We start from the raw sequence: 14,026 nt of genomic DNA, 5'->3' as shown, positions 1-14,026 counted from the left end.
TAAAAAAACATTCTAAACGTTTACACTAAATATTATATTCAATACATATTAATTCAAAAAACGAGTATAATAATTCTTAACACAACCAAATAATAAATACAAAAACCTATATATATATTTTAAAGCAGGTAATTCTATAGACTTTGTAATACAAAATTGTGAATAAAATATAATAAATAATTATTCACATTTACACCACACTGTGCTCTATGCAGGGCATTCCAAGACTTCATCGACTGTCGCTACTTAACAGCTTGTGAGTCTATGTGGTGAACATTTGCATTCCACATTCACAAAAAGAAGCCATCAGTCCAAAAGCTAATCATTCACTTGGAATGTGAACATAATATCACAATTAAAGAAACAGATGATCTGGGGCGTGTTCTCCGAAAGCCTGACATTGAAAAAACTATGTTCACTGAATGGATGGTTTTATGCAGAAGATCGGAGTTCACACGTAAAGAAAGTGAAGAATATAATTTATAAAGAAATCTTTATATATCTCCCAGCTCACAACGATAAAAAAAAACATTCTATGATAATTTCAACATCTATATCTCATATATTATGATCAACAGTTTCCATTTAAATGATTGGCAGCCCTTTAGCCACCAAACAACTGGGAAAAACATCACATAAGCTTCTTCCACCAAAAGAGTACTAAGGAACTCTACAAAGTACATGATCAAATATTACACCGAGTTTGATTCCTCTTTATCAATTTACAAGTTATGTTCCTATTTTGACTTTTTTTTAAATTTACAGACTCCAATATCCCTCCAACCCACTCTTCTGAAGCACAACCATTTTTTCTTTTGTCTACGTTGTTAAACAATAAACAAACTCCTCTTTACTTCGTACACAATTCTACAAATATTTTAATACAGTTTTATTTCCATGCTATATTTTAATTTCCGTAATAATTTTATTATCAAAAAACAACTTTCCGCGCGTAGCGCGGACAAACAATCTAGTATATATTAAAAGTTACGATAAAACTTTCTTCAGCCGAAGGAAACTTCGTTTTATACTTCTTCTAATTTGTCGTGATCCATCTCATTTCCTTTGAAGACAACAAATATTCTATTACATGTAAGATTTTCTCAAATGTCCAATAGTATATTAATACAGCGCAGTATACCAACTTTGTAATCCACTTTCTAGTTTGCGTTCCTTACGCTATCGAATAGTGTGGATATTAACCTCGAGAGAAGATCTTTAAAAGAAGTGAGTTAATCAAATAAAGCTATGAGCTATCCATTTTTCTTGTAATGTAAATTATTTTGCAAATTTTGTATCAAAGAATCATCTAAATTTTGTATAAAAAAATCATCTAAATCTAAGTCAGAAATGTGATTACTCCATTAAACATCTTGATTGAAGTCAAAATCAATCTCGTGTGAATGTTTTTTTTTTTGAGTTTTGAATTCACATAAAAATGGTTAGAGAAATCAGTTTAAATTTCAGTCAACAATAGTTCTCAAATCATGCTTAGAAATCCGGAGTGGTTCGGTTAGGTGAATTAATTAAGAAGAGTAATCTTCGTTTGAATTCAAATGGAGGCTTTCATCAACCATGAAACATTGAAGCAGGTAGAGGCGTCTTTGAATGCGGTGGAAGCAATCAGTGCAAAATGGTAAATACAAGATTCCAAGTTTGATGAAGATTGCAATGAGAGCATCATTTGGCATAATCAAATTAAATATTACTTATATATACTTTAGAAGAAAAGTAAATAACTTTTTAGTTTATTATCTTGTGCTTAAGCAAAACTTTATAGGTTTTAATCTTAATAGCAGAACATACATATGTAAATATTCAAAATAATCACATGTTTTGGAAATTATATGGGTGTGTGTGTTAACCTGATTTCTATAAGATTAGTTGGGTTTTAGATTAGGATATTATACTATACTTAGTATTGAATCTACAAGAAAAAGTACGTAACAAACTCAGCTAGAGTTTTTATAAGGAAACATCTGCATTTCCTTTTCTAGCATCGCTAGGGCAAACATTTTATGCATCTAAGTATCTAACACACAATAACGAAATCTATTAACAAATATATATGGTTTTATTCTTTTATAGAAAAATTCTTTCTTTGATAAGAAAATAATTCTTTCTTTGAACATTATTCCCCACGAATTACTCTGCGAACGCCATTACACATCACATTATCATTACCTAATCTTGATTAATTTGGTTATAACTATTTTGATTATTTAACTTATTTATCATATGACTTTTATATTGTAGACTTGTCAAACACTATTAAATAATATTTACATAAAATTATGATGAATGTATATAACATTTAGTTATGTGATGGCTCATCTGCACAGATGTGTGTATATATACACACACACACTAGAACGTATAGAGCTACGAAAGAAAGAATATAAGAGTTTTTGATCAAAAAAAAAAGAAAGAATATAAGAGTTCATTAATCTTCAAGAAATTAGAGTTCTCAATCAGAAGATATACCAAACCAAAATGGGAAGATCACCGTGTTGCGATCAAGACAAAGGCGTGAAGAAAGGACCGTGGATGCCCGAAGAAGATTACAAGCTCGTGGCTTATATAGATAAAAACGGTTATGGGAAGTGGCGGTCACTTCCTAACCTCGCTGGACTAAACCGCTGCGGAAAGAGCTGCCGGCTCCGGTGGATGAATTATCTCCGGCCTGATATCCGGAGAGGCGAGTTTACCGATGAAGAAGAGAGTACTGTCGTTAAACTCCATGCCCTTCTTGGCAACAAGTAAGATTTTGTTTTATTAGTTAGAAATTTCATGTAACTATTTAACAAATGAATTTTGTTTAAAGTGCTAAAACTTGTGGCCCTTGTCACCCAACGACTATATTAATTCTCTTCAACAGTAGTACATTTTGGTAATATAGTCTGAATTTCAGCTTACGATCTCTAACTATGCAAAATGTTAATCTTTGATTATTGTTGTTGTAAGGCTTGAATTAAATTTTCTTTTATAGATGGTCGAAGATTGCGAGTCATCTTCCAGGAAGGACCGATAACGAAATAAAAAACTATTGGAATACTCATATGAAGAAAAAAATGTTGCAAATGGGGATTGATCCAATCACCCACGAGCCAAAAACCAACGATCTTAGCCCTATCCTCGACGTTTCTCAAATGCTTGCCGCTGCTATTGGCAACAGCCAGTTTGGTAACAATACTCTCTTCAACAACAACATTGCTGTGGAAGATCTTCTCAAACTCCAGTTGATTCATAAAATGCTTCAAATCATAGCCCCTAAAGCCATACCAAACATCAATAGCTTCAATACTAACTCATTTAATACTAAACGGGAGCCGGTAGTCAATAACATCAAAACCAATCCAGTGAATCCTAAACCGAAGCTGGCGGCGGCTGGACAATTGAATGCTATTGAACGACATGTTTTCACAAACCAAACTGAAGATGAAGATTTCATGCCATCTTTTGAGGATGTTTGGGATTGTTTTGAAGATAATCAGCTTCCTGGTTTGGTTACGGTTTCTCAGGTAAATTATCAAACCGGAGACGGTATGATGCCAGAATATTATGGTGATCAATTACGTGAAATCCCATCTACTGGTTCGATATCGGTTACTCCTGAGACATCCGGATTGAATTATCCCAGTAAGACTCAACACTCATCCGGTTCAGATATCCTAGAGGACTGGGAGAAGTTTCTTGATGATGAAACAAACGACTCTTGCTGGAAAAGTTTCTTAGAGTAAGTTCTTTTCCATTTTCTATTTTTAATTATGCTATTTAATTAGTATCTATATATATATATATATATATATATATATATATATATCGTAACATACAATATATTTTCTCAAGTTAAAATATCTGTTAACAGAGTATTGCTATTTTAATATGCAGTTTAACGTCGCCCACGTCGTCACCCGGCCCGTGGTAGACAGGATTTTGTTCAAAGTCGTATACTCATCATAGTTTTAAAGATTCATACACAGAAAGTCAGAAACGTTCGAAAATATTCTTAATTCTTTTTTTTTGTAAACTCCATCTTCTTCGTCAAAAAATATTCTTAATTCTTTTGTAACAGAATTATTTATTTATATGCTTGTATTCTTTGGTGACAAAAAAAAATGCTTGTATTCATCTTCTTGTAAAGGATTGTTTGAATTGTATTTCTTCTATTTGGTTTGTTTGTTGTGTAAAAGAAACACATTGTAATCACATTTCGGGGTAATATTTTTATAAAATATACGATTGTTTTATTATACAATCAAAGAAAATAAATTCATCTATATACTGATAAAGAAACATTGTAAATAAAAAAACAAAACCTTAGTAATTTGTATTTGACCACATATTCACATGTTGTGCCATTAAAATGGTGTAACTTGTTACACACGTTATCTTCTAATGTTATAATACAAAATTCCCAATATAATATACACAAATGTTAACTTTCCTAGTCAAAATTGTAAAATATGTTACATCAATCTCCCAAGATCTCATAACATTACAAAAGGTCTCTAACTTTCCATTTATTTGATTATAAAGATTGCAGTACATAGAGATGCATTTAACATTTTATAAAAGAACTGACCAAGAATGAACAACCCTAGCTCGATCTACATAGTTGACGATCTACTAGAAGAAATATTCCTGAGACTGCCATTGAAACCCATCCTCAAATCCAAAACTCTCTCGAAACGATGGAGATCGATTCTCGAATCAAAGAATTTCGTTGGGAGACGCGTGAGTTTTCAAAAGAGCCGTAAGATCCTAGCTGCTTACAACTGCGACTGCGGCGCGCAGCCGAGGCTCCTCCCAGAGTCACGGTTCAAAGGGGACGAAGAGATAGTCTACCTCCATTGCGACACCAAACGACCCTCCATGACTTGCGACGGTTTGGTCTGCATCCCTGAACAAGACTGGATCAACGTTTTGAACCCTTGGACAAAACAGCTCAGGCGGTTCTGTTTCGGAGCGTGGTCGTCCGGTTACTCTCGCGTGATGGGGTTCGGTAGCGACGAAGTCACAGGGAGCTATAAAGTAGTGAAGATGGAGATATGGAGTTACAGTGATCATTGTGGAGTGGAGTGTAGTGTTCTTGACGTTGAAACTGGTGAATGGTGGATAATGAGTCCACCTTCTTACAAGTTGTTCTGTCCACTTTCTCACAATCTTTCAAGAATATCAGTGTGCGTGAATGGTTCCATCTACTGGCTACAACACGTTGGGAGTGGTTACAAGATACTAGCATTGGATCTTCACAAAGAAACGTTCCATAACGTACCAGTTCCGTTAACGCGTGTCACGCAAGAAACACAAATAGCGAACCTTGAAAACCGTCTAACCATAGCCGTTACTTATACTAACCCTGAATGGAAGCTAGATATCTGGAGCAAGGGTAGTAGTATATGGAACAAGACTTACTCCATTAGTTTAGCCGGAAAAGGTGTTCCCTGGGAGATTCAGAGTGAAGGGTTCACACCGGTGTCGGTTTCTAAGCAAGGGAACCTTGTTTTTACTGACAATCACAAGAGGCTTTTCAAATACTATCCAAGGACTGATGAGATCCGTTGTCTCTCCTTAGACACTTGTGTTATATCTCCTTTCTTGGAAACTTTGGCTCCACTTCCTTTGAAATCAACCCTTCCGTTTCCTCATCCGCGCAGGACATCCAAGTGCCGCGTGCTTTCGAAACAGGACGAGTTTGGGGTAGTAGAGCTTCTCATAACCACTCTAGTAGTTCTTGGTATTGTTTTGTTCCCTTTCTAGGAGTCTCTACTAATACATGAAGAAGAGTTGCTTACCTTAATCTTAATCATGTGTTTACGTTAATCCAACACAGTAAAGAAGACATTTCCTAAACTTGAAAACCATACACACAAGTCATAACAAACAAACTCTTAATTAAACTCACGTTTCACAAATCCTTTAGAAGATATCTTTTGTTGGAACCTCCGCGGTTGAAGCGGTTTGATCAGAGGTGGCTAGACCTTCGAGCATTCTGATAATCTCTGCAGTGTCGTCTAAGTAGTACTTAGCTTTGCTTGGCTTTTGACCAACGGTGCAAGCGAATATCTCAGCCACTGGAGACAAAGCAGGACCATCTTTAGCACCCATTATCACCTCAAACATATCCTCATCAGACCGATCATCTCCCACGCATAGAATGAAATCCAACAGCTTCCCTTGTTCCTGCATCGTCGTTAGAAGCCTCTCCGCCACAAGACCTTTGTTCACGCCCTGTTTTTGAAAACAGTGAGAGACTTGCGAAACAACACAAAATAGGCAATAAAGCTAATCAAACTCTCTTTTTTTTTTGTCTTACCTGTGGTTTAACTTCAACGAGTTGTTGTCCGGTTTTGACAGAGACTGGATCGTTTGTGAGCACACTTTCTAAGTGTTCCATAAGCTCTTTAGCTTGACAAGATCCAAAATCAGGATCAGCAAACTGGTAGTTCCAAACTAACGCAGTCTCTTTAGTCTCTATTGTTGATCCATCTGTAGTCTCAGTGTAGAGTCTCATCACTGGCTCTGCTATTTGTTTCCACTCAAAAGCCGACACTAGACTCGATGTTTCCCACTCTGTTCCATCATTTGGCCTGTCCCCCCATTTTCCACACACAAAAAATAAAATAAATCAACTTTGTATTCAAGAAGACATGAAACCGAATGTTATTCCCTCCAATGTAGGATAAAAATTTTGTTACAAAATAAATGTTTTTAGTGCAAAATTTATTAATAAAATTCTCTAATTTATATTTCTACCGGTTGAAATATGGTTAGATGTATAGGTAAAAATGTTTTTATTTATAAAATATACAAAATTAAATGTTTTTTTAATATGTATGCACAAATCTAAAACGACCACTATAATGAAATTAAAGTGTACCTTATGAAGTATCCATGCTCTGCGGCCAAACCAAGATCACCACACGAAGAAAACCATTCGGTTAGCGTCTTCCTATCTTTCCCGCTGATGAGATAAACGATATTCTTGGGGTCACTAGACAGCTTGTTCAAGGTCTCGATCGTTTGGATGCTAGGCGTCGTCCTAATGGACCCCGGCTGCACCATCGTCCCATCATAATCCACAAGAACAGCTCTCTTCTTAGTCCTCTTATAAGCCGAGACAATGTGCTCAATAGAAAGCTTCTTAAAACTCGGATCAAGCGCCACAACCCTAAACCCTAACCCGAACCCTATCCCCCAACACCTCTTCCTCACGTGCTCCGCGCACGCCCTCTCGAGATCCTGTATAAAGCTGCGCGACCAGTAAGCAACATCATGCGTGCTCACGTACTTGTGATGCTTCTCGTGACGCATTTGCTTCTCCGCTTCTGAAACTATCAACGCATAGTCCATGGCCTCGGTGACCGCGTCGATGTTCCACGGGTTCACTCTAATGGCGCCGCTTAAGGAAGGAGAGCAACCGATGAACTCGGAGACTACAAGCATGCTCTTCTTAGCAGCGGAAGGGTCGAGTCCTAACGTCTCGTTGAGCTTGGGGTTAGCTTGTCTGCAGATGATATACTCATAAGGGATGAGATTCATACCGTCTCTCACAGCCGTCACGAGACAACACTCTGCGACCACGTAGTAAGCGATCCTCTCGTAGAACTGAAGCGGTTCATCGATGAGGACCACAGGCTGGTACCCTGGCCTTCCGAACGCGTCGTTGATCCTTTTAACAGTGGCTAGGGTTTCGGACCGAACCTCCTGGACGTCTTTCCCGCGGCCTCTCGCGGGATTGGCGATCTGGACGAGTACCACTCGTCCTCGCTTCTCCGGATGCTGCTGGAGAAGCTGCTCCATGGCCAGGAGCTTGAGGCTGATTCCTTTGAAGATGTCCATGTCGTCGACGCCGAGGAGGACCTTCTGGTCGGAGAACTGGTCTCTAAGGTCAGCGACTTTGGTCTGAGTCTCGGGGAGGTTTAGAATCGACTGAAGCTGGCTGGTGTGGATCCCAACGGGGAGGATCTTGATGCTGACGGTTCTGCCGTAGTACTCAAGCCCTATGGTTCCTCTTTTGGACTGGTAGGACAAGCCTAGCATCCTGCTGCAGCAGGAGAGGAAGTGTCTAGCGTAGTCAAAGGTGTGGAACCCGATCAAGTCAGCGTTGAGGAGGGCGCGTAAGAGCTCGTTTCTGACAGGGAGAGTTCGGTAAATCTCTGAAGAAGGGAAGGGGCTGTGGAGGAAGAACCCTAGCTTCACTCTGTTAAACCTCTTCCGCAAGAAAGTAGGGAGAACCATCAAGTGGTAGTCATGAACCCAGACGAAGTCATCGTCTGGGCTAATGACCTCCATGACTTTGTCAGCAAAGATCTTGTTGACGGAGAGGTACGCTTGCCATAAGGAGCGGTCGAACCTGCCTCCAAGATCAGGGTTTAGAGGAAGCATGTAGTGAAACAATGGCCATAGATGCTGTTTGCAGAAGCCGTGGTAGTACTTGGTGAAGATCTCAGGCGGGATGTAAGCGGGGACGCATTTGAAATTCTCGAGGAGTCTCTGAGCGACGTCGTCTTGCTCGGATGGGTCTACTTGGTCTTTGAGGCAGCCGATGTAGACGACTTCCATGTCTTCGCGCATGCCGTCTTTGAGCTGCAGGAGGAGGGAGTCGTTGTCCCAGGTGAAGGTGAGTTTACCGGAGGAGGTTCGGTGGGATTTGATGGGGAGTTGGTTTCCAACGATGATGATTCGGTCTTGGGCGACGGAGGAAGGAGCGTCGGAGCAGACGCTGTTGCTGTTGGTGTCGTCGTCTAGCTCGGATAAGACGCCTGTGACGGTTGCTACTCTTGGGAACCTCTTCTTTTCCCGGGAGAAGGAGTGGAAGTTGCCTGAAGCGAGATCCAAGAGGTTGGAATATGATCTTGATACCATATCTCTTTGTGTGTGTGTTTGTTTGTGTAAACTCTCTACAGCAAGTGAATAAGGTTCAGTGTCTGCAACAGAAACAAGACATCACTGATCATTAACTCAGTCTTACTAACACAAGATCAAATCTTTTGATCATTAATTTATCTTACTAACACAAGAAAGACATAAAAATCAAATCTTTGATCGTTAACTCATATGATCAACACAAGAACACATCAAAAATCAAGTCTTTGATTACTAATTCGTCTGATTTAACACAAGAACACATCAAAGACCATAAATATCAAATATTAATAGAAACCAAATCTGAGGAACAGAGCATTAAGATGAAAGGTGTCATTTTTAGCTAAACACTGGAGCAGGAACACAAGAAGATGGAACTGAAACTCTAAACGATCAGCATCAACAGATCTTAGACTTCTCCAATTTTTTTAAAAAGATGATCTGACATAGAAGATGCATAGGGAGGTTAAATCTGAAATAAAAAAGAACAAATTTCACAAAAAGCTTATATGCGCAAAACCTTGTACCTGAACAAGCAAAGAAAAGGAAAAAATCTTACAGAAACAAGATGCAACATTAAGTATGATTTCAAGTTGTCGGAATCATGAAATGTAATAAGAAAAAAAAAACTAACAACGCTAAGCTAGAGCTTGCACGGAAACAAACAAGATCAAAACACAAATCTCGAGGAAAAGTTTCAGTTAGTGAAAGTTCATCAGATCCTTGAGATGAAAAGGAAACGAGAAATCCATTAGATGCAAAGAAGATAGTCAGAAGAGAAAGGAAAAGAAAAAAGCTCACTTTTTTAGAGTAATGGTAGTGAGTGTGAGTGCAGCTCTGCGAGAAAGAGAGAGAGAGAGAGAGAGACAGAGAAAGCTTAAAAGATTCTTTTCTCCATTTCTCTTTGTTCCGCTACTTCTTCACTGTTCTTTCTAATAAAGTCTGTATTTTTCTTATTAAAAAACACTTCTATTTCTTTTTGCATTTGTGCTTTATGTCTTAATTTAATTCTCTATAATTTTTGGGCGTAGATTTTAATGTTTTTGGAAGATTCTCCTCTGCTTTCTCTCTATAATGCAATAATAGTCCTCTGAGATTTTTGACCAATCAACGTAGTGGAAGTAAATACGTTGGCCAAATAATAATGAGTACACAATATAATTAAAAAAAACGCATAAGATTTTGACATAAGAAAATTCATGCTATTTTTTAAAAAATGGTAGAAAACAATAATTTAATTAAATAATTGACCATTTGTTGAGTAACTTGAGTTTGCTATTATTAGCAAATTGACAAACCGTAACATAAAATGTTCAGATGAAATTTAGCTCATGATTTTATCGGTTTTATAATTTTAAAAATATTTTTCATTTAGTATTTTAAGATGAATATACCAATATTTAACATGTTAAATAAATGTAGATCACAGTTATAATGATAAACATATCATTTAATAACTTACATGTCTACCCCAAAAGAAATATGTTACAAATAAAAAATGTGTTCCATAATGTTTAGAAGAACAAAGGAGTGAAACAATCAAAGCTTATTTCAGTCCATTTTGCATAGTTATATAATATATTACTATTTTTATTTTATGAACTATTATATTTTCTATTGATATCTGTTGCAATTCCTTTTTCTTTCTTTTTTAACTTCACATTCTGATTTGCTAAGAAATAAAATAATATCCTTATTTTCTCTTATGGTATGTGACTGAATGTCTTAGTAAGATACTAACAGATAATCATATACGGGGACAGAGGTGTATAATATATAATTTTTTTTGTCACACCCTTTTGTTTTCTACTTGTACCCACAATTTAAGGTTGGCGGATAGGAAAAATGGTAGATTTTTTGTTGTGTGTGCATAGTAAGCTAGGCATCAGAATAATGCAAAAAGAGTTGGTACGTACTAGTGTTGATTTTTTTTTTTTTTCCGTCAAGTTATTTTAATATTAATAAAAGGGGTTAAAAACCCAACAAATGCCCAAGGTCCAAACCGACCAAACAAACAAACACAAAAGCCCAACCCGTATGGGCCACAAATCAACGTTTACAGGCCCGCCCGATTTCGGTGAGGCCGCGCGTCAAGGAGCCGGACGCGTGGAAGGATAAGCTCCCATCAGTGCGACACGCGTCACTTACGCTTCGACTTGACCACCACCCTCTCGAAACCGTCGCCGGAGCTGCACCACCGCAAAATCCAAGATCCAAAGTAAACCACCCGGCTTGGCTACGCATGCATCGAGGAGCCCTGAGAAGACGCGTGCGGAGATCTTCACCGTCAGTACACCACGCATCACTCTGCCTCAACCCGACCATCTCCGTCTCACCAAACCGCCGTGCCAGACCACCGAAACCCTCGTTTCGCCGGAGCCCATAATACCTTCGAGCCTCCGCCGTAACCAACTTCCTTCTTCACCTTCCTGAACCGTTGTCGGAGAGCTTCATCTCTCTATTGAGATCTCCTCCAGCGGCAAAGCGTCAACCCCTTTAATATCTATGGCCGAGAAACTCTCCCGAGCCAAGAACGTAGCCACAATCTAACTAACATAAAAAAAAAAAAAAAAAAAAAAAAAAAAAAAAAAAAAAACCTAGAGCCGGCGACGTAAGACTGAAGGAGCCTTCACCTCCCGGAAGCTTGAGCCAAAGACGGCGAAGTTGAAGGAACTTCCACCTCTCAGCGACTAAGGCCGGCGTCGGTGGAGCTGTCGTAGCCTCCACCTCCCGGAAACGAGACTAAACCACTGCGATCTACTTCACCATACTCTCAAACCGGCGACCGCGTCTTCCCTCCACGAGACAGAGACTCCACAGTTGGAGGCTATCTAGAGCTCAGACAAGGCGAAGACCGGAAGAAAAGGTGAAGAGATCCACACACGATAGCTTGCATGAAAAAACAGGGGGCTCCGGCGTCGGCACGCGCGCTCACGCGCCGGCCGCTCGCCGGACCCGAGATCTCCTTTCTCTCTCTTCTCTCTCTTCTCTCTCTTCTCTCTAGTTGACGATCTTTACTTTTACGTACTAGTGTTGATTAGTGGTCGTTTTCTACAAATAATAATTTTGATGTTTCAGTTTTAATAATTTCTGAATAAAAAGACAACAAATCTCTTGATGTTTTTGTAGATTGGGAACACAGGTCATGTCTGTCTCTTTTAATTTGCCTTTCTCTCCTATTATAATGGTGATTTGTTAGAACATTTTGATTGAAAGTATCTTACAACAATATTTTGTAATTAAATATAAACATAACAAAGAAAGATTAGAAAAAGTGAAAAGGTTTTCAAATAATTTTTTGAGAAATGCATAAAAACTTTATGAGCCATTTGTCTCGCAAAGAGTAGTTCAATTCATAAAACCAAAAATTAATTTTTATCATATAACTAAATTATATTGAAATATTACTCTTTTTTGTTGTAAAAACTCTTCTAAAATATTGAGATGATTTTATATATCTGACTGATTGTATCGAAGTTGTCTAATTCAAACCCTGTAAAATATCATTACTGAATAAGTGTTTCTTTACTGTAAGCAATCAAACTTTTTTATATAAAACAAAAGGACATTCCAAATTAGCCAGCCACCAGAAATGCTATTAGAAATTTAAATGATGATTTAAAAGTAGATTCGATCGCTACATTTTGACTATAATCATGATCACAACTCTTGATTCAAAAACCTTAAGAGTCTGATTGATAAAAATAAAGTAACTGGGAATAACTAAAAATTGAGGTAGGAAAGGAAAAAAAAATAAAACCGTAAAAAATAAATCTAGAGGCAAACTTTTACTCTATAGAAAGAGGACTGTTTTATTTTACAGATTCGCAAAAATATTAAAATATTAAATCTTCATAAATTAAACTTTTTAAATTGATTGGTTGTATGACTTCTAGTTCAGCTAAAATATTATTTTTTCTAATATTTTACTGTAATATAATTATAATTATTTTGCCAAAGGTTAAGTATAAGTAAATAAGCTCGTAAGTCATGATTACTAAGACCATCTCCAATGACTTAATCTATTTTTTACTCTAAAATAGAGTAACTCTATAATAGACTTTGAGTTTGTTTCAATGGTACTTTATTTTAAAGTAAAAAATAGAGTGATGAACAAAAAAAAACAAATTACTCTATATTTGGAGTAAACCTATTTTTCACTCTATTATAGAGTTAGAAATAGAGTACCATTGAAGCATTTCTTACTCTAAACTCTATTTTAAAGTGAAAAATAGAGTGGGATTGGAGATGCTCTAAGTATTACAGTGTCGTACTATATCTATCAATTAACTCAATTTTATTGATTACAGTTAAATTTTAACTACTGCATTTACTTCAATAATAATTTAGTCTACTTCAAATACTTTGTATATAGTATATACACACTTTTGGTTTGTAAGTGATTAGTAAAATTTTATACGGTTTATCATTTTTGAACAGCATTAGAAAGTGATTATTATTATTTAAAAATAATTTAAATGATAATAAAAATAACTTACAATATTATCTTTAAAAATTTCCATTGTATGAAAAGATTAAACATCTAACCATAAAAAGAGAGAGAGAGAGAGTACAATATATTGGTATTGGAATATGATTTTCTTTTTGCAGTTGTACAACTAATACACAATTTCAAACCACAAGTATAAAATTATTATAATAAAATTTAAAGGGCAATTCTTTCAAATAGCCTATTTTAAATTTTTGTCACAAAAATAGCATTCAAGAAAGAAAATGATCAAAATAATATTTTTTATTTGAAATTTTTAATATTTATTTTTTAAATTTTCAAACTTTATCTTCAAAACCTCACCCTTTAACTCTAAATCATAAGTCTAAATTAGTTAACTCTAGTGTATAAATGTAGTCTTTTAATAAAACTTCGTTTGGCCATTTTTCTCATTAAAAACTATTTTTGTGACAAAAACTTAAAAATAGCTATTTTAGAGAATTTCTCAAATTTTAAATATATTTTTTGTATAAATTAAGCAAATGTTTCGACTTTTAAATCAACAAACTTCATATCAATCATACTCAGATTTACATATAGTATTATGTAGGATGACAACACAAATTAAGGATGACGGGAGCTAAATAATGTTTTATCGAAATTATTTTGATTTTAGTTCCGTTTAAAATTTGAATTAAAATGAGA

General features: G+C 36.4%; 3 protein-coding genes across 5 annotated transcripts; 2 read left to right on the top strand and 1 right to left on the bottom strand.

Moving 5' to 3' along the window:
• Positions 1 to 1,870: 1,870 nt before the first annotated feature.
• LOC106444397 (transcription factor MYB39-like) lies at positions 1,871 to 3,991 on the top strand. Its single transcript, XM_013885872.3, has 3 exons — positions 1,871 to 2,759; positions 2,990 to 3,736; positions 3,892 to 3,991. Exons 1-3 carry the CDS (start codon positions 2,494 to 2,496, stop codon positions 3,926 to 3,928), a joined length of 1,050 nt encoding a protein of 349 aa, XP_013741326.1. The 5' UTR covers positions 1,871 to 2,493; the 3' UTR covers positions 3,929 to 3,991.
• A 560-nt stretch (positions 3,992 to 4,551) lies between these two features.
• LOC106440217 (putative F-box protein At4g17780) lies at positions 4,552 to 5,763 on the top strand. Its single transcript, XM_013881832.3, has one exon. It carries the CDS (start codon positions 4,591 to 4,593, stop codon positions 5,761 to 5,763), a length of 1,173 nt encoding a protein of 390 aa, XP_013737286.2. The 5' UTR covers positions 4,552 to 4,590.
• A 13-nt stretch (positions 5,764 to 5,776) lies between these two features.
• LOC106440216 (alpha,alpha-trehalose-phosphate synthase [UDP-forming] 5) lies at positions 5,777 to 9,913 on the bottom strand. 3 transcript variants are annotated; one of them, XM_013881831.3, is made up of 4 exons: positions 9,673 to 9,913; positions 6,884 to 8,933; positions 6,320 to 6,593; positions 5,777 to 6,234 (listed from the first exon to the last, which is right to left on the bottom strand). In XM_013881831.3, exons 2-4 carry the CDS (start codon positions 8,869 to 8,871, stop codon positions 5,923 to 5,925), a joined length of 2,574 nt encoding a protein of 857 aa, XP_013737285.2. In that variant the 5' UTR covers positions 8,872 to 8,933; positions 9,673 to 9,913; the 3' UTR covers positions 5,777 to 5,922. The 3 variants fall into 3 exon arrangements, with proteins under 3 accessions (XP_013737285.2, XP_048632789.1, XP_022572496.2); XM_048776832.1 differs by lacking the exon at positions 9,673 to 9,913 and adding an exon at positions 9,506 to 9,639; XM_022716775.2 differs by lacking the exon at positions 9,673 to 9,913 and adding an exon at positions 9,431 to 9,449.
• Between the last annotated feature and the right edge of the window lie 4,113 nt (positions 9,914 to 14,026).

The sequence above is a fragment of the Brassica napus genome, chromosome A3 (assembly GCF_020379485.1).
Source record: "Brassica napus cultivar Da-Ae chromosome A3, Da-Ae, whole genome shotgun sequence".
In the NCBI taxonomy this organism is placed as follows: Eukaryota; Viridiplantae; Streptophyta; class Magnoliopsida; order Brassicales; family Brassicaceae; genus Brassica; species Brassica napus.
This window is presented reverse-complemented; position numbering and strand designations above follow the sequence as displayed.

Coding starts and splice junctions, on each gene's coding strand:
- LOC106444397 (XM_013885872.3), top strand. CDS start 2,494: ATGGGAAGATCACCGTGTTGCGATCAAGACAAAGGCGTGAAGAAAGGA. Junction 2,760..2,989: donor CATGCCCTTCTTGGCAACAA/GTAAGATTTTGT, acceptor TTTCTTTTATAG/ATGGTCGAAGATTGCGAGTC. Junction 3,737..3,891: donor TGCTGGAAAAGTTTCTTAGA/GTAAGTTCTTTT, acceptor TTTAATATGCAG/TTTAACGTCGCCCACGTCGT.
- LOC106440217 (XM_013881832.3), top strand. CDS start 4,591: ATGAACAACCCTAGCTCGATCTACATAGTTGACGATCTACTAGAAGAA.
- LOC106440216 (XM_013881831.3), bottom strand. CDS start 8,871: ATGGTATCAAGATCATATTCCAACCTCTTGGATCTCGCTTCAGGCAAC. Junction 6,594..6,883: donor GAGCATGGATACTTCATAAG/GTACACTTTAAT, acceptor ATGGGGGGACAG/GCCAAATGATGGAACAGAGT. Junction 6,235..6,319: donor TCGTTGAAGTTAAACCACAG/GTAAGACAAAAA, acceptor TTTCAAAAACAG/GGCGTGAACAAAGGTCTTGT.